Source organism: Drosophila santomea, chromosome 3R (assembly GCF_016746245.2).
Source record: "Drosophila santomea strain STO CAGO 1482 chromosome 3R, Prin_Dsan_1.1, whole genome shotgun sequence".
NCBI lineage: Eukaryota > Metazoa > Arthropoda > Insecta > Diptera > Drosophilidae > Drosophila > Drosophila santomea.
In genome coordinates this window covers 11,408,276-11,431,426 of record NC_053019.2, presented here as the reverse complement: position 1 = coordinate 11,431,426, position 23,151 = coordinate 11,408,276, and the positions used below count along the sequence as shown (strand labels likewise).

Here is a 23,151-nt window from a genome sequence, read left to right as displayed (position 1 = left end):
TGTTTAGATATATACAAATTTTAAATTGAATTTACTTGGACTTTAGAATGCATTAGTCTACAAAACTCTCATTAAAACAGTTGCTTAATTAGTCACTCACCTGCATGGCACTTCAACCTCAGAGAACTTCACCTGGCAGGTGAGCACGGAGCCAGCCTTGGGCGGCACATAGTGCACCGCGTAAATGCAATTGCCCTTGTCTTCCACGCGTAGATTGTCCACGGGAATACCCTCGGAGTTGGTCAGCTTAACGGCAATGCGGCCAGGACCAGCCTCGCCCACATCCACGTTGAAGAAGGTGGGCACGCTCTCGCGCACCTGGCCGTGCTCGATGCCCGGACCGTACACCTTCACCTTGCTGGGATCCACCGTCTCCTCGACGAGAACGCGGAACGGAGAGCCGGGTATGTGCTTGTCCGCAAACCGAATGGTAATGTCGTACTCTCCTGGATCAGTGGCCAAATAGTCTACATCGCAGCTACCATCGCGGTTGTCCGTGCACGTCATTTTCGCCTCCGAGGGACCCTCGATGGCAAGCGAAAGGCCACCATTTCCTGCACCCTTGGTCTCCACGGTGAATTTGTTTTTCTGGTTGGTCAGTCCTTTTTCGAGGCCTGGTCCATAGGCCTTGCAGCGAGCCGGATCGCAGCCGCTCTTCACATTCACAACAAACGGAGATCCTGGCACCGGGATGTTGTCGTACATCAGCTCAATGGTGTGGCGGCCAGCCTCGAAGGGAGTGTACATGATGCGGAAGATGTCGTCGGTTGGACCTTGCACAATCTTGCTCGGCAACACATGGCCCATTGGGTCGAAGATCGCACAGGACAGTTTTCCTGAGTCAATGTTACTGCCCACCTTGCTCATATCAACCATGAAGTCCGTGGCCGCATTCATGATCACACCTAAGGAATATCAAAAATTAGAAAGATCCAATAGGTTGCATAATTGTGTATACATTAAGCCATAACATCAACAATAATAATATGCAGTTAGTTATGATGGAGAAAGGTACATATATCTATACCTTTACGTAAAGAAAAAGAAGAGGTACATTTATTAATTGAAAAAGGTGCATTCTTAAATTTTTCTTCTGGGTAAAACCCCTCATTTGAGAAGTAACAGTACATCTTTTGCTCCTTAAGCACTCCCCATCATTTTAGATTAGTGGTTTTCGGTTAAGTTCAAATCAAACAAACACAAGGGACAGCCCAACAACAAAAAGGCGTGGCGAGGCGATTGCAACAGGCAACCTTGGTCAGGTTGTGAGTAGAGCGCAGAGGATTAGAGATGTTCTGCAGCGGGAACACTCGGTATTGGCAATTGGCAACTGGCAACTGGTAACAGGAACTCCTCATAGCCTACCATGCGGCTGGATGCCGATGCCGCTGACGCGGGTATTCTTCAGATTCGGTACCGGAACTATAAGTGGCTGGAAGGGTGAGCCGGTTATGTGCCGCTCGTTGAACGTTATGTTGACGGTATAATCGCCCGCCTCAGTCGGTAAATAGGCGACGTTGCAAGTGCCATCTCCATTATCGCGGCAATTGATGGCCGCCTCGCAGGGTCCTTCCACCGTCACTCCCAATCCGCCCTGTCCGGCGCCACGCGTATCTATCATAAACTCCGCCGGCTGGCCCACAATGCCGCGCTCCAGTCCAGGCCCAAAGGCTTGCACCTTATTGGAATCGCTGCCGGTGAGGCACTGCAGTCGGAAGGGACGTGGAGTGATCGGCGTGCCGCCAAAGCAGATGCTTAAGAGGTACTCGCCCAGTTGGGTTGGCGTAAAGTTAACCAGAAATCCCTCTGCGGTCGGTATGATGTGGGCCTTTATGCGATTGCCCGATGGACTGGTGATGGTCACCGCCAAGTCCGCTTTCGGCAGCCCATGTGTAATAATCCGAAACTGCTGCAAACTGTTCAAGGGCGCGGCTTTTGTTTTGGGCGAATGAAATTATGATATGGACTTAGACCATGACGCACTCCAAATGGACACTTTTGTACAAAGTAATTTAGTCCTATCCTACGAGTACTTACTTGGCTCAAGCCCGTCCACCTTGATCTTGGATACATCGACCGTTTGTTCCACGACGACCTTCTGTCCCAGGGGAACTCTTTGGCCCCCATACGTCATTGTAGTGGTGTAGGCACCCTTGGATGGCGGGATCACTTCCACCGAGTAGGTGTTGTCCTCGTTATCGATGATGCGGCACGGCACCTCGATCTTGGTTTCCTCGTGAATGATCTTTACCTTCAGCTCGGCGTCGCCAGCCTCACGGGCGTCCACATTGAAGTGTGTGGCCGCGTTGGGGCGCACTCCAGGTTGCAACCAGGGTCCAAAGGCCTGCACCTTGGCTGCGTCAACCGGAACTCCGACGTACACACGATGGGGAGAGTTGGGCGTAGAAACTCCGCCATAATTAACTAAAATGTTGACATTTAACGTACTACTCAATAACCGCTACTACTAAACCGCTTCTTACCTTCGACGGTGTGCGGAACTCCAGATGTAGGCGTATACGTGACCTTCTTGGTGCCATCTGGGTTGTTCTTTAGCTCCACGGGCAACTTGGTGCCGTACACATCCTGAACGACAACATCCAACGGAGCATTGCCTGCCTTGCTGGGGTCCACAGTAAAGCTGGTCGGCTGGTTGATGGTCACGCCATTCTTCTCCAGTCCAGGACCACTAGCTTTGACCAGTTCGGGATGGAAATCGGTGCGGGGGAGGATCTGAGCGATAAATGGCGACTTGGGAATGTCCTCATTGTCGCACAGAATATGCACGGCGTACTCTCCCACTGCGGTGGGGTGATACTTGACCAGGGCAGAGCCATCGCCGTTGTCGTGGCACTCGATCTCGGCCTGCGAGGGTCCGGCCACGGTGAACCCGAGGGCGCCGGTCTCGCCATTGGTCTCCACTACAAAGGCGGCCGGGTAGCCGATAACGCCGCTGCTCAGTCCGGGCCCGTAGGCCACAATGGAGGACTCCTTCTTGGGACCTACCTTCACCTCAAACGGCGACTTGGCAACTTCTTGGCCAGCAAAGGTCACCATGATGACGTAACGGCCTTCCTTGGTGGGATAGTAGTGACACTCGTAGGTATTGCCATCCACCTTCGACTGCATGACGTTCTGGTTCATGCCTCCAGGACCAATGACGCGCACCTCTGGCTCACCCTCGCCGGCTCCCTCGGTATAGATTTTAAAGTCGGCATCGTCACCGACGCGAACGCCAGTTGCCTGGAGACCACGACCGGATGCGCGAACTTTACGCGCATCGGACAATGGAGCTACCTTCACTGGGAAGGGACTGTTGGGGATCGGTGTTCCGGCATAGAAGACATTCACCGAATGCAATCCCTGCAGAGCGGTAACGTACTCGCATCGCCAAGTATCGTTTTCCAGTTGCCGCACTTTGGCGGCCACAGAGGTTTTGTGGTTAGCCGGATCGATGATAATTACTTCAGGCACTCCGCGACCCGCATCCTTGGCCAGAATGTCGAAGAAGGTGGGTTTCTTGATGGTGACACCGTTGGGCTGTATTCCGGGACCCGAAACCTTCACCTTAGAGGCGTCTCCAGCATGACCTTCAACCTTCACGGGGAACGGCGACTTGGGGATGTCGCGACCGGAGAACTTAACGGCCACCTTGTGCGAACCCTCGGCTTTGGGTATGTACGAAACTGTGTACGTAAGGTTCTTGTCATTGTTAAAGCGCACATCAGCCTTCTCGATCTCGCCGTTGGGTCCCTGGATGTCAACATCCACGGAACCTGCACATTAAAAACATTGTTAGAAAGGGGTTGATCAATGGCGAATGTGAAAGCTCACCTTTGCCCGCAGAGAAGGTTTCGACGGTGAAGTTGGCCGGAGCTCCCACCACAGGACCAATAGGCTCAATACCAGGACCATAGGCACGCACTCTGTGGAATGAGAAAAAGTTTGGTCACTATATATATAATGATTGCGTGAAGAGCTCTACATAGCCAATTATGATACACTGGACCATGGAATAGCGCTTAAAGGCTTTTGCTGCATATATAAAACGCAATTGAGTATGCGCAAATAATCTTGTTAAAAGGAACAACACTAGCAAACACAGTTGAATAATTATTTTGAAAACATTCTTTTAAGTGGCGCCACTGCGTTCTATAAGCGGTATGTTACAGAACTAAATTCATAATTGCTTTTTTGAAGTCTACTTTTTGGATGTTGTTACAAACAATCAAAATTTTGTTTTTGAAGCCATATAAATAGTTTTTAAATTGATATATTCTGACTCACCTAGATATTTTATTATTTTTATGTTAATACACTAATATATAAATAATTTAATTATTTACAGATATTATTACAGAACACAAAACTGTAATTAAGCCAATACAAGTTTGAAAAATGCTTGTATTTCAAATCTAATACTCCGGCTTGTAATCAAAAATCATGGTAGCTTAACAAAGCAATAAATTAAATCAGCGTCGGCCAAGATGAATGCGTTTAGTGAGCGCTAATTGCAGAGAGCAAAAAAGCCGGCAGCCAGAACAGGAAAAATACAAACAGGAAAGCAGCGGCGTTGAAGTATCCATTAGATACGGATCGCTCTGGGCTAGCGCGAGAAGCGGAGAGCAACAGCAACAGAACAAAAGTAACCGAAACTGGTGGAACATTTAAATCACAAATACCACAAGAAGTCAATAAATTAAAAACCGACAATCAAGCGGATAACAACGTTGGCCAAAAAGAAGTGGCAAAACATATCAGAACGGAAAAGAAAAGAAAGAACTAAACGAGAGGAGAGAAGACATGCCGAAGAAACTTACCGCGGCGGCGGAATGCTGAGTTTTGCATTTTGAGGCGTTTAATAAATATATATATATATGGGTAGGTAGTTTATATACATATTATGTATACGGTGCGGATAGGGAAAACAAGAACAATATCCATACATTAAAAATGTTGATCAATAATACACGGAGAAAAAAGATATAAAAAGATAAAGAGAAAGAAGAAAGATAGATAGAGTCGAGAACAGATCCAGATAAATGCATTAGCCTTAAGAACAGACGGAGATAGAATACAACTTGAATTTGGAATAGAGGTTGGAATAAGTATAAGGCTGGACTTATAGATCAAACAAGGAAGTTCAACTTTTCTAGCTCAAACTGTAACTTGACACATTTTGGATACACAGAACAACTTTTGTTTCTTTATCGTTTCTTTAAAATCTTTAGTAAAGCTTGAAACAACTCTGAAATAAATTCTTTTAAACAAATAATGTCCAACGTTTAGTTTGAAATATGTCAGAGCTAGAAAAGTACCGATTTAAAAAGCATTCGCACACACCTGTTGGGATTCGTCTTGGGCCTCAAGGGAGCTCCAGTCTTGAGCTTGGAGTTCGGGTACTGAGAAAGATAGGTCATCATAGACTGCTCGTCCACGTTGGGGTTGACCAGCTCCTCGGGCTTGATCAGCTGGCGCACGTTGAGCCAGTCATCGGCCAGGCCCATGGCCTCGGAGGCGTTCTGCACGGCATCCTTGGGATCCCACAGCTCCCAGTCGGGACAGAGACCTGGAGCACAGGCGTCAACAAGGGCGCCCACCGCCTTGCCCGTGGTCCAGTCGTTGGTGAAGTTGTTGATGGGCAAGTCGGGTATCTTGGCGTGTATCCAGTTCAGCAGGCTGCCATCGGAAGAGTGATTTAGTACATGGCAATAAACCAAGTGGGTAGGCGTCACTTACCGCTGCTTGGGAGTGTGGCCCGAGCCGTTGAGCTGCTTGTCGTCCTCGCCATCCCACATCGGCATCGATATCGAGTAGTGCAGAATCAGTGTCCATATCAGACCGAGTATCAGTTTCAGCTTACAGTCCACAATGTCCGAGGAGTCTGTGGAACGGGGCAAGAACAGAGGTTGGATTACTTTGTGTGTCGGGCGAAAAATCCAGAACGGGCACCGGTACCAGTCGCATGTACCTAATGTATCTATTAATTGTCCCGACAACTTGTGGCAGCCACTGCAACGACTAAAGCGACTGCAACGAGTGCATGCCTCATCTGTCACTGGCAACACTTTGATGGGGCTGCTGCAAACCTGTTGCCATTCGACAAGTTGCCAATTATGGTCAGAGATGTCCGCTAACTGTTACAACTACTTTGCCTCCTGGTCAAGTTCAGGGCTGATTATACACGCAATCAACTGGTCTTGCCGGTTTACTTAAACATCGCCGTCGCGTCGACCTTAAACTTGGCCAACAAAGCCTGCGCTTCGAACGGCTCTTCTTTTGAAATGCAAAATATTCAGAGATAGTCGGAGTTTATTGAACCTTCGATAATGGGATCTTTTAATAGCGTAACACCGCAAGGTGAAAGGCGTGGGGATCGTTCTGATTACCTATCACCGATTAGTCAACACCTGGGCCCTCGGCAAATGCATTTGGCACGCACTGAACCATGACGCGTATGGAATTCCTCCCCCTTATCGTGGGGAAAGTTGCCACAGGGAAAACTCGGTGGACAGCAGTGGTAACCGAATATGCCAAGTGACGACGGACAACTGCGTCGTTGACTGACGTACTAAATGTTCTACATTTCTTTGTTTTCACCCGCTGGGGCTTTCTTGTAGTCCCCGGATCGTTTGGCGCTTTTCGGCCTGCCCAACGAGCCGTTAAACGATTGCTGATAGAGCCAGCTCGCTTACCGCTTACTGCCCAACACCCGCAACAGCAATAACCACTTTTTGCTAAAAATTTGCAATTTGGCTTTGTTTACTTGAGTAGCCGGCCACTTGAGGCCAGTGGACAGGGAAACCGGCTGGATGGGTTGGCAAGCAAAATGGTCAAATGACTTTGCTTTGTTGGCCGCTCGGCTGCTCGGCCTCTCCAAAAAGCCATCAAATTGCCGGGCCATCTCTGCGTTTGGCCGTTTAAAATACTTTTACGGTCGAGTGAAGCCTTGACAAATGAATTAGCTGCCAATCTGTAAGCCCAGCCCGATGACATATTTATGAAAAATACATCGAAGACACAGGCGCAACAACTCCATTTGCGAGGCGAAAGAAAGCAGCAATTAAAACGGCATGGAAAAACTAAATAGCCAGAAATGATTTGGCTAATTAGGCAGCAGTCGGCGTGCCGTTTGGCGAGCCTCGGTAACTGTCTTGGCCAAAACTCCACTTCGACTAGATGTCTTTGTGGAGCTCAAACTGGTTGCTTGTCAACTTCAAGAGCCAAAAGTTTGTTTTTGGCACGGCAGCGCGAACAAAAAAATGTGGTGTAAATTATAAAGAAATATGCTAATGCCTGGAGCGGAGAACGAGATGCCATAACTGTGATAGGAATATGCAATGCATATAAACCAGGCAAGCTCCAGTCGAGGGAATTTCATATCCATACATATGCATAAGTGTGGAGATCGCGGAGAACGAGAATAGAAATTCTACGAAGAGTATTCACTCCAAAGGGGATATGTAATCCATCTTTGAAAAAGAAAATAGCTCTTGGGATTCTGAATGGGTGCATGATCTAACTAATATGGTTAAGGCTTACACGAAGCAGGCATTCTTGGATTCCGTTAAAGGAAACTAATTTTGCATTTTTAAACCCATTTAGAGTAGCAGTAACAATAATTTTAGGATACTTTATGATTTAGGGGTTATTTTGGAAGAGGTATTTGTTTGTTACATGTGAGATATAGTAGACAATACAAAATAGTTATTTTAAGTATTGAAAGAAAACCCACTCAAGAATCATTCTTATCAGTTTTAAAGGTGGGATGTTGGGATTTGTGTTTATCTGAGAAAAAACTTTCATAATAAAACAATTCGATTTAAACTTCTGTATTAAGGTGTTACTCTTCAAGTGTCACTAAGTATGATCAAAGGTTGTCATACTCGACTCGAATAATAATCCAATATAATAAGTTCACTGACACATATTCCTCCAATTTAATCTTATCTGACAAGAGAATTTGTCGCAAAACATTATATGATGAAGTTTCTATTCTTTGTTTATAAATTTCTGGCTAATATTAGGGAGTCTTGTGAGTCAATCTCAATTTTTATTTGCGCCTGTTGTTCCGCAAAATGAAAGATAAACCTTGGTTAAGGAATCTGGATAATTAGCCTCTAAACAACAAAGATAGCCCTAAGATAACTTTATCTGTTGATAGTGTACATGGTGTTGCTGTAGATCTTCTTCCCTTCCCATTTAACAAGCCGAACGGAAGATTTTCAATTAATTATAGAAGTAAAGAGTGGAAATTTCTGCGATCTCCCGTTTACAATCCATCATAATTTCGCTGTCATTGACCACAGCAATCGGATATGTCCACCCCAAAACCAGAGGCAGAATCTGGAACCCAGACCTGCTGCTTCAGAAGCCTCCAATCGTTTGGCCATGTCGAATGATGACTTGACATGATTTATGTGCAACGATTCTCGCCTCGATGCGGCCACAGAGTTATTATGATGTTAAGTGCAACGGCAGAGAAGTATTTAACATTCAGATAACAAGAATGCTGAGGCTGCGGCTCCGATTCCGATTTCGATGCCGAGGCCACCATTCCCGGGTAACCGGCTTGGGTCACCAGACACGTTCTCTGAGCGGCACGCGCATACCAGAGACCCGAGTTGGAGTCGGAAAAGCGGCAGCGCTACAATGGAGCGTCTGGAAAGATTTTCCGAACGGAACGGAACGAAACGGAAAAACCAGTTTCCGTTCGGTCTGAGGCTAATCATCCAGACGCCTAACTGTTGCTCGGCTAATTAAATTAGAGCCAGGGCAGGGCTAAGCCGCAAAGAATCGTTGACATCGCTTGGAAAGTGGGAGCCTGTCTGGCCCGGAGTTTTTAAGCGGCTCAGAGCTCCATTTTGGGCGCACTTTTGATGTGGGTTGTCCCACATTCGGGTGGCTTCGAAAGCGCCAAATGTTTTCCTCAATTTTCACTTGTCTGAGGATAATTGAGCCGGGTCTCACCAGCTCTCTAGCGACCAGCTTTTGCTAATCTAAATAATTGACTGACGGGCCGTTCAGGGAATCCAAACATTCCGTCAAGTAAGTAACGATGTTCATAACACCTTAATCTTATCTCAATTGCCTCTGGAGTGACGAGGAGTGGACATCATTGCTATTTCCAGTCCGTGGATCAGAGGGTTAGCTTCGGCTCATCGGTGACGTGTCCGAGTCGATGGCGTCATTTTGAGGCATTTTAAGACATTGCAAATGATTTATAAAAACACTGGTGAGTACGTGCCGGGTGATCAGGGCAAGTATTGATGTTTGGTCGTGTCATTTTACGAGCGATTCAGCAGAAATTCAATGGAAATTTAGCTGACACTCTGCGCATTGCATATTTCCTTACTATGAGCTGAATCACCAGCCTAAGCTTTTTGACTTAGGAAACGGAAGCTGTTATCACGAACCAAAAAAAAGTGCCTGACTAATTTGCCAAAAATGCAAGATAACATTATGCTAAGCAAAATAGTGATAAAAATCCATTTAAGTTGTTTTTCGTTTTGACTAATTCTAACAATACCCATTTATTTAAAAAACGAAATGTTGTCAGCTGCAACGAAGGCAAAGATCATGAACAGTTTATCAAGAATGTGTTTTGGGGAGTTTTTTAGACATGTAACTTGAAAATGGTTGAGCATTTCAATTGTGCAGATGCCTCCGTGGTAATCAACACATCATGGGTGAAATCACAAAAATATGAACAAATTATTAACAAGCACACAACAGAAGTAAAATTGGGTCAAATGGATGATCGAGGGGCCTCCATTAAGTGAAATATGCATTTATGTGCTTGACTCATCGCCTGGAAAATCTTCGACGCCCTCCATAGATGACTTTAATGATGTTCGGGCGACGATGATGGCGTCATCAATAACAATCAATTGGCTGTGACAAATTGAGCCTGAGTTTATAGGAACCATTAGCTTGCTGCTGCTGCTGAAACCAGAAGTTGTAAGGCTCCGAAAAACTTCAGCCAAAAGCCAAAGTAAGCCCGATACCAAAAACCAGATGATGTCATGGAGAGTCAACTGAGCGACTTTATCTCTACTCTATCCGGCACGTATTAGGTTTGTTCTTCCCTCTGTTTTGTACTTTTAATGTTGTTATTTTTGTTTTTTTTTGCTGCCTTTTATTTTTGCTTTTTGCAGTTTATTGCGACCGCCCGAGAGGCTTTATTATTGTTTTTGTGGATTTTTTAGCGCAAACATTTGTAGATACGAACAGCGGCGCTCCATGGAAATCTACATTCCCACTTGGAGCCGGGGCTGCGGACTGAAAGACAAGCTCTTGAGCCCGCAGCTGCGTGGTTTTTGGCACAAAAGTCGACGCACACATAATTCCACAAAATTTCGCGCTAATTCAATTGACAGCACAAAAGAGGAAAAGGCAGCTTGGAAGAAAATAACCGAACAGAAATGATCTGTGCGATACAGTGGGAACCCAAAAATGTTTAACCGCAAATGCTTGCAAACGCCGAGAACAGAAATTTTACACGGAAGCTTTCACTGTACACAATTTAAATCGATTTAAACCACATAATTGGACAGCAGGAAGAGGTGGGGCTCGTTAAATTAATTTACTATGTTTTCTTATAAGTTTCGCATTTGTGCAACCAAAATATCCGAAATTGGATGCGTTATCTCTTTTGGAAATGTTTGCCAAAATAAACGGGCAATTAATGTTTGCATTCTAGTGAACAATGCCATTTAGGCAATATTTAGTTAATGACTAAGCTGATTAAAGAGTCGAGCGCGGAGTAAATGAATGAATCACCTCTCCTTGGAATTAAGTTTTTGGCAAACTCGAAATTAAATCGCGAAATTTGAGTTGCTAGCTCTACAAATTTTGCGGATAGATATGAAAGCGCCTTATCGCTAACCCAAGTCCAGAATGGATGATATTTTTATCGCAAGAAAACGAAAGTGCTGATAGCTATAAAAATACCGTCGAACAGGCGATTGTACTGCCAATAAAAGTACGTGAACTGAAATTCGCTTAAAAATGTCTCAAAATTGCATTTGCTTGCTCACAGTTAACGAGCGCGTTTGTTTGGCTTTCATTTTTGGTGTCTGTATTTTTAAGGCAGCTCCCCTTTGAGTCGATAAAAAGTGTCTGTAAACATTATTTACCTAGCTGTCAATTATTGACAAACTGCCTTTTTTTCTGGAACGTTAAGATACTGAAGTTGTTTATCTGTTTTATATGGGGCAGTAAGTCCTCACTGAGTGTTTTAACTATATCAAACGCTCCGAGATTGTTGGTCTTATCACTTACGCCACGGGGTCAGCTCAGGGTAGCTGATTACATTGTGAATGAAATGTAATACTCCTACCCGGTATAATCATACATCTACTGAATGCCTCAATGAGCGATCGATGCTTGAGTTGAGGCCGCAAGAGTGAGTCACAAAATCCCGGATCACATGCTCCTCCATCTGTATAGTTTTGAAATCGAACTAATTAGCATGATGCAGTTAGGTGACCATTGATATCGGGTTCTGATACGCTCGTGATTTGGCAATGGAAACGGTCTTTGAAAGCGATAGTGCTCTAATGAAATTAACCTTCCGAATTGTCCACGCTTCGCTGGTGCTCTCTTGTCTTACTGTATATAGCACATATATCGACTTCAAAGTCGATATCTTCCTGAAGTTAAAATATCGAAATACATCCAGATCTGCTTAATTCTTGATAATACGGAATTGGATTTAAATTGCAATAATTCATTATGTGAAAAGTCAAGAAATAGTTTGTTTCAACTACTCAACAAGCCGAACATACCCATCCTAAGGGGTACTCAACTCAGTAGATTGCGTACTGTGCAGGTACTGCAAATTGGTGAGCACAATCTTGAATTATGCATATAAATACAAATGAAAGTAAAACTCGCATTGAAGCTGGCGCTTTGAATAAGCGCGGCAATGACATCATTTTGTTTTGTAGTCTGGAAGCGAGTCGTTAAAGGCAGAAATTTCATATAAATAATACAACAGATCCACATGGGATCGTGAGGGATTAAGCGGACAGGGGATCTGGTGTTAACCCGAGACTCTTGAGGCGTTGGCGGCGCATCTTCAGTTGACTTATCTCCCCATTGAAAGAGCAAGTTATGCAATTTTCAATGGAAACATTTTCTATGGCCAACGATGCGAGGGCTTCTAATTAATGCATAAAGTTGATTCACGACCGCAATTGTGCGGTTGCTAAAACTATTAGAGATATGCACATACATATGTATGTATATACGTGGGACCCAACCCGAGCTAAATCCAAGAATTCTGCGAATTTCAAATACATACACATGTCTCACTTACCAATGTTAACGATTTTGATACCCTCATCCTGCAGGAATTTCAGGGCCACCGAGACGTTTTCCAGTTTCTGGCTGCGGAATGTTGGGCGTTTGTTGTATTTGGGCATTCGCTTCTGGGACAGCACCTCGATCAGGGCGATCAGTCGGAGGCCGTCGGACAGGTCCGTCTCCAGGTTGTTGATCGAGCGATCAATGGTCTTCAGGTGCTCGTTGGCCCACCGGGTGAAGGTGTTCTGTTGGATCTTCTTCCACTGCGCATCCTCGGCGAGATCGCGTTCGGCCTCCATGTCCTCGTCGAAGTTCTCCTCGTACTGGTCCGCCTGCTGATGGGCCTCCTGTCTGGCCGGCTGGTAGTAGTCGTTCGTCTGTGGGTTAGCGATTACGCAAAGAGCAAGTTAGCCGGGTTTACTACGTTTGGTTACTAGGTGTGCCGGTAAATGGGTGGCTTTTGGACTACGTGTGGGACGTCGTTACTTCGAAAATCACTTAGCAACTATGCCAGAGCGATCTTAAGCATAAAAACCGTCAACTCCACTACTCCTGGTGCCAAGAAGCAAATTGATTCGAATGGCTTTCGATCGGATCTGATCGGATCCCACTAGGTGTGGCGTAGGCCAAGACTTGTTCCAGTTGCGGTTAGGGCCGCCGAACAGCACTTCAACTTCACTGGAGTGGACTGTCCACTTTCCACACATGTCGCCCAACCAAGTGGCTATCAAGAATGAACGAACTCTTGATTGCAGGCGACTTTTGAATACGCTTCTTGGTGTAAATATGAACTCTAATCCGAACTCAAACTGTTCTATGGCCTTTAGCATGTTAGGGTTTCTTAGGAATTTTTTTTTTGTTTCGAGACTGTATCTTTTACTGCATCTGCAGATTGATATTTAATATATTTTATATTTAATTGATATAGAATAGATGAAATAAAGGAGGTAAATTGTAAATGAATATCTGAGTGAAGAACTCCGCATTTCTGCTTCTGTTATACTTGCGGGTTGCCCTTATCTCTTAGCTGGCGAAACAAGTTCCCAGGTAACTCCGCCTAATTCATTGTTTACCAACTTGCCCGAAAAGTTCCCGAAAAGGGTATACAGACAGAAACGCCGCGAAGAACGAGCACAAAGCGGAGTGATCGGAAGGCGACGGACAAGGGCGCAAAGCGGAGTTCGCGTGCCACACACAAACCGAGGAAAGCGCCGAAAAACCAACAGAAATAGAGAAATAGAGCCCCCGCAGCCCCCCCTCGGTCGACTGTCTGGGCCAGGCCAACAGGGAATACGGCTAGAAGAAGAAATTGGAGTGAAGTGCTCGAGTGCGCAGCGTGTGAAGTTCATTAACATTTTCATTAATTGCGAAATGCCGCGACAAAACGCAGTGTGAACTGCAGCACTCGGCAACTACAGTGAAACGGTGCTTGGATAAACTATTCACAAATGTTTATCTCTGAATATGCAAATAGTTGGCGTTGACAAGTAAAATGTATCACTCTATTCTCACTATATTTAAGAAGTCAAGATCTGCTTTTATAACTTCTAAATTTAAACTTCGTTTTTTTTGGATTGATAGAAAACTAGAACTTTTAATTCTTACTAAAATATCATTCTGAGAAACAATAAATTCCTGTACATTCCTTTTAATCTCTTAAGCCACAAATTAAGCCCAGCAATGTTTGGCTTTGATTCAAAGAATAAGTATTTCTGATCTTGTTCGCGACAATAAATTTCCGAAGGACCGGCAGTTTCTTGACACTTCGTCATAGGGAAGTTTGCCTGTGGCTCACGCACACTGTCCCATTCGACTCACACACGCAAACGCACACACACACCTGTTGATGGCAAACGTCGTAGTGTGCGGCTGGCTGTTGGGCGTAGAAATGTAAGTTGCTGAAATTGTGCTCCAAATTGTTATTGTTGCTATTGTTGGTTGTATAAACACACGCGTTCTGCTGATTTTGCTGCGAGTTTGGCGCGTTCTTTCTGCCGTGACTGTTGTTGTAGTAGTGGTTGCCCGAATTGCTATTGATATTGCTGTCGTTGTTGTAGTTGTTGTTGTTTTTATTGTTGCTGAGGAATATGGTCGCCTGCGTCGTTTGACCGTTTGTATAATTCGCGTTTTGCACCAATTCACCGCCGTGCGTTAAATTTGCCGATCCGGGACCGTCAGCGTTGTTACTCGAGCGCGTACCACCGTTAAATAAATTCTTATTTTTAAACGCTGAAGTTTGTCGCCGATCACCGGCATTCGGATCCGCCATATCAGCTGATTTGCTGTTGCTGAATAAAGAGAGGGAGAGCGGCAATAACATGAAACAAAGAGAATTTTTTGAATTCTCTTAAAGTCGTATTTCTCTTAGCCAGCACATAACCAGTTTGTTAAACAAAATTTGTCAACAGATTCGGGTTATTAAAGAAAATTATCAACAGATTCAAGTTCAGTTTCAGCGTGAGAGCGTAAATTTAAAATATATTTTTGAATTTTTAAGCACTTCGAAAAGTATGCACTTAAAAAAAGGCCTTTGCGAATAATCGCTTTTTCATAGAATGGTTACCATATAAAAGTTATTATTTAAATAACTCGTTTTTACGACATTTAATTGTTTGAATTCCATTCTTGCGGAAGTAGTTAATATTCGACTTCACTTTCTATATATTAAAGTTAAGGTTTGATTTCCAATGTAGGTATTATTAGTTAACGTATTGTGCAAATGACTCTGCTATCAAAACAGCTTTAGTAAAATATGCTTGGAGTGAAAATATTATTCACCAGTGGATCAATGACTAATACTGACTAATTCGTTTTCCGGCAAATAAGCTTTTGGGAATGCATTAAAAATGTATTATTTTAGTCGGGAGCATTATCAAGAAATATATATAAATAAATTTGTAGAAATTTAGAAGACCAAGCCCTGGAATCATTAACCCGCGACTCAGCAGAACGGACACCCGAAACGAGTAGTCGGCCAATGAAGTGAATCATAATCCCCTCGCACACACCCATAACCAGGGAAGAGCAAATAATTGTGGTAAATATTTGGCATATTTGAGGATTGCTTTTGGCAGTGCCTTTTGATTCCACACTGCCCCTTTTTCCGCCTGATCAAATGCACATGCAAAACCGAAAGGCAGAAACAAATGCACGGCGTCGGCCAGACAAGTGAATGAGCCAAGCAAATGGGGCTGACAACCAGCGACCTTCTCGATATGGTTAGAAATCGTTAATTTTAGCCAAATGAGTCAAAGTCAAAACGGGTAGCTATGTGTGTATGATCGATGGCAGATCGATGCCCGTGGACTGGGTAATGCCGTTTTTTGGGACCGTGTAGTCCTTCGCGAAATTCCCCAAGGGAACTATCCAGTGCCTTCCTCATAAGGCACTCAATTTCTCAACCACACTACACGGTAAAAATAAATGTATCGATACAATATACATATGTAGACAATCAGAGCTTAAAAACATTCTATGTTTGCTATGTTTGCTATGTTTGTTCAATTGTTTTTTTCTTGCTAACGAAAATAACTTTTTCGCATTTGTGATAATATTTGACTTGCCAAAAATGAAAAGTATAAATTCGCGAAATCTTGGCACCAGATTATCACTGCAGATACAAAGTTACCAAAATGAAGTTATTCGCCGTTCTTGTCCTCTTGTGCGCTATTGTAGGATTTACAGTGGCCTCAACTTCTATAGAATATGACGAGACAACTACCGAACAGGCTTCTACGACCACCACTACCCTAGCTCCCCCGGCACAACCTCCATGTGGAAGCGGACCCCAAGGACCCTGTGGACAGGTCCCTCCCCAACTGCCGCCCTGCGTGGGAGGTCCTGGTGGACTTTGCGGCAAGAAACTGTACTTCTTCTACTAAATAAATTCATACTAATCTAATTGTTCTGAAGTAATAAAGTATAAAAAGTTCTAGACCCATCAATTACCAGCCTTTAAATATAAAATAAAACAACCTACCAAAAAACTATAACTATAGGAATAACAAGAGGAAGTATGCTATAGTTGATTTACTCGACTATCAGATACCCGCTACTCTTGACAGTTGATGCCGTGAGAGTGGGCATGGCTTTGTTTTTAATTTGCTCAGCCGCTACGTCTCTATCATTTGCATATTTAATCTTAACTGTTTTCCTTATAGTTTCCGAGGGTTCATACGGACAGAAGGACAAACTTTGGCAAATTAGAGTATTTACTCAACTGTCTTAATTCCATCACTTGTTAGAAACAGAAATCTGAGCACTTGTGTTAACAATTTACTTGACGTCTTATAAGTACTTAAGGCCAACATTTGATACCCGAAATATCAGTTTCGATTTGAAGTTATTTTCCATCTTTCTGAACAACAATAATTGGAGCGCCAAGAAATTGTATTTCATTTATAAATAATTCTGCATCTAATGATTCGTATTTTGGAGTAATTATAAAAATCCCAAATAAACTTTTACAAGGCTCGTTAGGCATAGCATTCGGAGTTTTTGGACTGCAGACCTTCACTACATTCCACAAGGGAGTGGGATGTCGGAGTGCTGGCCATATAGAACAAGTGCGTCTAGCTGAGGATCCCCTTATATGGCAACAAACTTTTCAAATCGGGCCAAAAGCGGCGGCCAAGTGACGACGAATACGTGAGGCGCCACTTGCATCGCTGGGGAATCGCATGAATCAGCGTCGCCGAACGCCGCCAATGAAATGCTAAATAAATTTGCACTTCCATTTAAATTAATTTGAATTTATTCGAAACTAAAATTACACCCAACATTTACACAGCGAAGGCGCAAGTGAGCACTTTTGGCCCGCCTGTTTGACTAAAAATAAATTGACAAATATTTAGTTTTTATGAAAAGGTAATGAGAACCACATGTCCTCCATTTCCATTTTCGTCGTGAAAATATCGTGAATTATATCGTGGAAAATCGTGTGGGTGAAATGCAACGATTGCTGGTCAGATAAGGGCCACCCTAGCCGCACCATAAAAAACTCACTTTTCTGGACGCCATATTATCGATGGTTTTGTTGATAGGAATCGCCGATTGAATGATCTCAAGTTGTAATACTTTATTGGGTGCTTAATACTGATCACTTGATTGCCCGCTAATTACACAATTCCTGGCGTGGCGAGCACGTTTCTCTCAAAAGCACAACACAAACCGACTGGGAAACCCTTCTTTTTTTCGTAAACAAATTTCAGAATTTCTTTCTTTCTGTTTTGAAAATATGTGCACGAGATGCGCGCGTTGCTTTCGCGTTCTTTGCTACTCGTACTCGTACTGGCCGCGACAATTTCTCAACTCGACTGAGTTGTGTGCGCCTCCTTGCACAAAGTTTTTATGCAGCCAAATGCTCGCCGCTTATTTCTCAATTTCTTTATTATTATTTTCTCAGATAAATCACACAGCCGGGGATCATCTTAAATAACTCCTTTAGAAATATTACGAATCTGTTTAGCGTTATAATTGCAAAAGATACGTTCCACACACTCATTCTGGTTTATAGATTACAATGGTTTGTAATTAAATGATAATATTATTATCTGTTGTATGACAAATTAAATTATGATATAATATTATTATATATCATAGTTGAATTTTAGAGGAGACTAAATTTTAAATGTAAAACACATTTATTTGTAATTTGTATTGTTAAGCTTACAGATCCTCATAAAATTGGGTGGGATATTATAATACAAACGCTTCTCAGAAGAATCTAAAAGTGCTTCCCGGGCTGTAAAAGGTCTTCAATACATAATTTGTTCAATATTTATCTCGCTTCATGTTTTGTGTTGTGTTTTTGGTATTGCGAGTGACGTTGACTCGTCGTCGAAGTCGCCGTCGCCGTCGACGTTGACTGCACTCTTGACTCTGTTTGGCAGGTTTTTGGCGACGCTACTACATGGCCCCCCAGTCCCCAACTACCGATGCCCCCACACACCCCCTGCAACTCATCGCAAATGTGATTTTCGACGCGCAGCTGATTTTGTTGTTATTCTATTCATAGGAATGGTTGCCGTCGTTTGTGTTTCATGCTTGTGCTTCAATCTTCTGGTTGCTGGCCACAATTGAAAGTGGCTCTGCGAAAATGATTGGCTTTTGGCCATCTCTGGCGGTCGCCCCAAGTACATTCCGCATTCCGTGTTCCCCCGCCAGCTGAGTCACGAGGCGCTGATAAAGTATCCCAAATCGGGGGATCGTAGAACCCATAAAACTCTTAAATTGAAAGCATATGCACAGTCGTATGTTGTTTAGTCTTGCGAGATGACTAACTCGCTCCGGCCAAATCAGCTGTCATAAATTCCTTGATTTTATTTGGCTTGGATGTTTATGCTCGTTTGTAGATAAAACTCAGCAAGAGCACGCGAAATATATCAAACAATTTCAGTACTCGGGAATACACTGTATTTCGGGAATAAATAGATTTAAGAAAAATCCATTGTAGCGTACAATAACTTTTGAGTAATAAATAATGACTAGAGAAAATAGTTTAAATATTTCCACCGTATGCAAAATTAATTTGAAATGTATACTAATCGCGGTTGCTATCAATTTTAACAAACCAGTAGGTTATTCAAGGAATAAACTATTCTTGTGAGTATGAAACAACATACAAGATTATACTTCATTCACAAGAACTCTGTACTAACCATTTCCAAAATTAACATATTCAATTTCCATGTGAAAGCAAAGCGCGTGTACTTCTAAACAAATTTTATTTTTATTGGCCATCATTATTCATGGCGTTCGAATTATATTAACAGCTGCTTGGGCTGTTAAAATCTCATGTTGCGCATAAGCCCCGTTGCCGTCAAGTAATTTCACGTGCCAACGCTTTATTTTGCTCTTCTCTCTTCGTCACTGCTGCTTAGGTATTTAGAAATGAAATATACAAATTAACAAAGGTGGTTGCGTATATTAAAATTGGTAATACTTTAAATACAACAGCTGGTGATTAATTTGGCAATAGAATATGAAAATAAATATTAGTCAGACCAAATTGACTTTTCAGGAGAAATTGGGCATTTGCCCAACTGTTTTATAGTATTATTCCGTTAAACAATTGAAAGTAAATAAGATAAGAAGTATTTAATTAATCAAATTGTATCTATCACCTATTAGTTTGTGTTGAAGTCGACTAACATGAGGTTCTTAACGATCATTGCGTTGTTCTGCGTCTTGGCAGGCTGCTCTTGCACGGAATCAACTACGTCATCTGGATATTATTGGGACCAATATTCCTCTTCTTGGGTGCCCAACGGGGACTCTACCACTTCGTATCCCTACTGGGAGGATACTACTACATCTGCACCTGTTGCTCCGTCAACTGCTATGACCCCATGTGATGGACAAATCCAAGGACCTTGCGAGAATCTTGTAAAGGGTGCACACAAGGTGTACGTCTTCTATTAAAATCACTTCAATTTGTACGCCTAACGCCTACTTAAATAAATCATTTGGGAAATACATTGGCGCTTGGTCCCCTTAGGTATACCCCGAAAATACCCCAGGTGCGGCGAAGCATGCGATTGGGGCTAAATAAAGATCAGAGGCTCTATTAACATCTGGTGCCCGACAGATAAATGCACTTTACGCTCTCACAACTGAACATTTAATGGCTCTTTCTTTGGGATCCAGCAAAGAGACCTTTCATCGTCTGAATATATCACGAAATGGCAACGCCTTGTACGCAATATTTCAAACCGAAATTCACATAACACAAAATATTCAGAATCTATTTTATTTTTGGTAATAAATTTATTTGAACTGTTTCATTGGCCGTCTACTCTTAGCGCAATTATTCAACACTCTTGGTAGGTACGTAAAATATAGCACTGTTGGTTTGCCTTAATTGGAAACCTTATTTCACATACTTTGGCATTTTCACTGGATTTAACATAATTTTCCCTTGACTCTGCACAAGTTGCGAAATTTCACTTGTTATATATTGCTGTATATATAAAAATATGAGCAAGACACGCGTCTACATATAGCTCACGGATTGCGAATACGCCGCGTATTCCAAGAAAATTCGAGACCCGCACCGAACACGTCCAAGTCAATACAGCAACTGAAAATCTTTTTCAAAATGCCAAGATACAACCCACAACTGAGCGCTTTCCCGGTTGTTTTTCCCCCATCTGAACGGCGAGTGGCGATAGAAATATTTTCAGAATTTCCATGCGCCGTGAGCGATTTCTGTCGAAAATTTTCTCACAACTCAAATCATGACTAAGACCACTTCTGTCTGGGTCAACCTGCTTCCAATTAGATCAGAACGACACGTGTGGCCAGTGCGACACTTCCCTCCTTCCGAAATAAATCAGAAAACGACGGCTGGCTGAATCAGTAAGACATTCCGGCTGTCTGTCTGAACGACCTCCTGGCTGGGGGCCAAGAATATCATTTGCCTCCAGGAACATCAAAATAACTCACCACAATATTCTGCCAAATATAGGTGAACTGTAGCTGGTGGCAGCCGCAGTAATTCTAAAAGTAGAGGATTTGCCGTATAGCGTTCCCCGTAAAGGATACCGCATATATTCAGCCTCGTACCGTTTGTTTGCGGTTTGGTGGCGATTTGGTGGCGGGTTGGGAGCGGTTAAGGTGCGTTTTGGGTGCGATTGGGGTGCGATTTGATACAATGCTGACCGTTTGGCAACTATCTTATATTTAAATGGCTTAATAAATTAATTAAATATGCCAGAAATTACAAATTACATCAGAAATTCAGTTTCTTTAATGAGTTCGAATATTTTTATCCAGTTATCGTCTGCTGGCTGACCTGTGCACACTTGCCATTGCCACTCATTGTTTGCCGCATCCAGTCGCGGTAGTACATTACATCCATAAATATATCCGGCACTCCACGAGCGCAGGGTACGAAATAGTTGAGTATGCCTACCAGTGTGCCCTGGTGAACTAAAGGACCGCCTGAGTCTCCGTGGCATGCGCCAATATTTGCCTGGCGATATGCGCAGATATGGCAGGGACCCAGATCCACATCTTCGTAGGCGGACAGCAGGGACTCGCAGGCCTGAAAGCTGAGGTGTTGCTGCTGGATACGCTGCAGCTGTGTGGGCAAGGTTCCTGCCGCCGACTGGGATCCCCATCCGGTGAAAACCAGATCCGCAGCCCCTCTGGGAAAGGAAGAAGTGGGTAGCCCAACCGCCTGAGTGAGGGCGTTAAAGCTGATGCTCTCGTTCAGGTGAAGCAGGCCAATGTCATTGTGGTACTTGGGAGTGTCATAGTTGCAGTGCAGGTAGATGGCGTCTGGGTAGTGCACAGCTCCTGGCGCCGTATAACGAATAGTTCCAGAGGCCACTTGAAGTCTACTGGCTGGATATCCTTTGACACAGTGACCAGCAGTTATTATCCAGCGGTCCGATATGATGGCACCACCGCATAGGTGATTACCCAAAAGGGTTTGGAGCGACACCTGGTAGGGGGCATCTCCTTCAGCTGCATTCTGGCCCCCCACAATAAAGTGCTCCACTGCCAATAGTTTGCCGTAAAGTGAACCGCACAGGAGAATATGGAAAAGGAACCGTGCAAACGCCATGGCTGAAATGCAATCGCGGACTGAGCTAGTCTGGTTTTACCCTCTGCGATTTTGTTTGAAATATTGTAAAGTCGAAATGGCCTGAGCAAAGGTTCCACCAATCGCGCCATAAACTGATTTTTTATCTGATTCCGATAAATGGTCAAGAAGGCAGTCTGTTAGACTGGGAACTTCATTAGCTGACCAGGGCCAGAAACAAGATGTCGGCAGCGGCTTTACTTATTTTGTTGGGACTTTGGGGACTCTTATCCATAACAGCAGCCATACGAATCAAAGGAAACTCCACGGATGGAGGGTTTTTCAAGGATCAACGAATCGTTGGAGGTCAGGCGGCTGAGGATGGCTTCGCTCCCTATCAGATATCCTTGCAAGGAATCTCAGGCGCCCACTCCTGTGGTGGCGCTATAATAAACGAGACATTCGTCCTGACCGCCGCCCACTGCGTCGTAAATGCCTTTATGCCATGGCTGGTTGTCGTCACGGGCACCAATAAGTATAACCAACCGGGAGGCAGGTATTTCCTTAAAGCCATCCATATCCACTGTAACTACGATACTCCGGAGATGCACAATGACATTGCCCTGTTGGAACTAATTGAGCCCATTGCGTGGGACGAGCGCACTCAACCGATCGCCTTGCCCTTGGTGCCCATGCAGCCGGGCGATGAAGTGATCCTCACTGGATGGGGATCCACGGTCCTCTGGGGCGCCAGTCCCATCGATCTGCAGGTTTTGTACCTTCAGTACGTTCCCCATCGCGAGTGCAAAGCCCTGCTGAGCAACGATGACGATTGCGATGTGGGTCACATTTGCACCTTTTCGCGGCTGGGAGAAGGTGCCTGCCACGGAGATTCTGGTGGACCTTTGGTCAGCAAGGGTTACCTGGTGGGACTGGTCAACTGGGGATGGCCCTGCGCCACCGGAGTTCCGGTAAGTGATAGAAAACCTTCAACCACTTAGTTTTAGTGCCAGTCTCCTCCTAGGAATCATTAACTCAATTGTGGTCTCTTCAAAAACATCTAGATGTCTAAGAACCCATTCAGAATATTTGATATATTTTCAGGACGTTCACGCCAGTGTTTATTTCTATCGTGATTGGATACGCAATGTCATGAGTGGGAATTCAAAGTGCTCTGGCTACAGCTCTACCCACTCCTAAAGGTTCCGTGAACTGCGACTATCATAACCCATAAACAGGCTAATTTATAAGGCAACGATAAAATAGCCCCGATAAGAATGGGCCACTTAATAAAGTTTTGATAGCGAAGAAGT

At 43.9% G+C, this 23,151-nt stretch overlaps 5 protein-coding genes across 11 annotated transcripts in view; 3 read left to right on the top strand and 2 right to left on the bottom strand.

Moving 5' to 3' along the window:
* LOC120453466 (filamin-A) overlaps nt 1-17,574 on the bottom strand; it is a 30,724-nt gene extending 13,150 nt beyond the window's left edge. Inside the window, exons 1-10 of one of the 7 annotated variants that reach the window (XM_039638188.2) lie at nt 17,314-17,574; nt 12,323-12,686; nt 5,740-5,884; nt 5,344-5,679; nt 4,821-4,835; nt 3,835-3,926; nt 2,484-3,776; nt 2,038-2,424; nt 1,366-1,932; nt 101-905 (exon numbers count right to left, since the gene is read on the bottom strand). In XM_039638188.2, coding sequence (XP_039494122.1) covers nt 101-905; nt 1,366-1,932; nt 2,038-2,424; nt 2,484-3,776; nt 3,835-3,926; nt 4,821-4,835; nt 5,344-5,679; nt 5,740-5,884; nt 12,323-12,686; nt 17,314-17,328 — 4,019 coding nt within the window. In that variant the 5' untranslated portion in view covers nt 17,329-17,574. Of the gene's footprint in view, nt 1-100; nt 906-1,365; nt 1,933-2,037; nt 2,425-2,483; nt 3,777-3,834; nt 3,927-4,820; nt 4,836-5,343; nt 5,680-5,739; nt 5,885-12,322; nt 12,687-14,149; nt 14,567-17,313 lie in introns of those variants that run through there. The other 6 variants (XM_039638186.2, XM_039638189.2, XM_039638187.2 and 3 more) reach the window with 6 other exon arrangements.
* LOC120453470 lies at nt 15,928-16,190 on the top strand. Its single transcript, XM_039638198.1, has one exon. The coding sequence runs from the start codon at nt 15,942-15,944 to the stop codon at nt 16,188-16,190; it is 249 nt and encodes an 82-aa protein (XP_039494132.1). The 5' UTR covers nt 15,928-15,941.
* Nucleotides 17,575-19,448: 1,874 nt separating the features above from the next.
* On the top strand, nt 19,449-19,906 carry LOC120453469. Its single transcript, XM_039638197.1, has 2 exons — nt 19,449-19,745; nt 19,808-19,906. Exon 1 carries the CDS (start codon nt 19,462-19,464, stop codon nt 19,729-19,731), a length of 270 nt encoding a protein of 89 aa, XP_039494131.1. The 5' UTR covers nt 19,449-19,461; the 3' UTR covers nt 19,732-19,745; nt 19,808-19,906.
* Nucleotides 19,907-21,032: 1,126 nt separating this feature from the next.
* LOC120451910 (chymotrypsin-2) lies at nt 21,033-21,921 on the bottom strand. Its single transcript, XM_039635918.2, has one exon. The coding sequence runs from the start codon at nt 21,878-21,880 to the stop codon at nt 21,077-21,079; it is 804 nt and encodes a 267-aa protein (XP_039491852.1). The 5' UTR covers nt 21,881-21,921; the 3' UTR covers nt 21,033-21,076.
* Nucleotides 21,922-22,049: 128 nt separating this feature from the next.
* On the top strand, nt 22,050-23,149 carry LOC120451909 (chymotrypsin-2). The gene is made up of 2 exons (XM_039635917.2): nt 22,050-22,809; nt 22,943-23,149. Exons 1-2 carry the CDS (start codon nt 22,081-22,083, stop codon nt 23,036-23,038), a joined length of 825 nt encoding a protein of 274 aa, XP_039491851.1. The 5' UTR covers nt 22,050-22,080; the 3' UTR covers nt 23,039-23,149.
* Nucleotides 23,150-23,151: the final 2 nt, after the last annotated feature.

Bases quoted from the DNA above. Each gene is read 5' to 3' on its own strand.
- LOC120453470 (XM_039638198.1), top strand. From the start codon at position 15,942: ATGAAGTTATTCGCCGTTCTTGTCCTCTTGTGCGCTATTGTAGGATTT.
- LOC120453469 (XM_039638197.1), top strand. From the start codon at position 19,462: ATGAGGTTCTTAACGATCATTGCGTTGTTCTGCGTCTTGGCAGGCTGC.
- LOC120451910 (XM_039635918.2), bottom strand. From the start codon at position 21,880: ATGGCGTTTGCACGGTTCCTTTTCCATATTCTCCTGTGCGGTTCACTT.
- LOC120451909 (XM_039635917.2), top strand. From the start codon at position 22,081: ATGTCGGCAGCGGCTTTACTTATTTTGTTGGGACTTTGGGGACTCTTA. The intron at 22,810-22,942 runs GTAAGTGATAGA...ATATATTTTCAG, and splicing joins CCTGCGCCACCGGAGTTCCG to GACGTTCACGCCAGTGTTTA.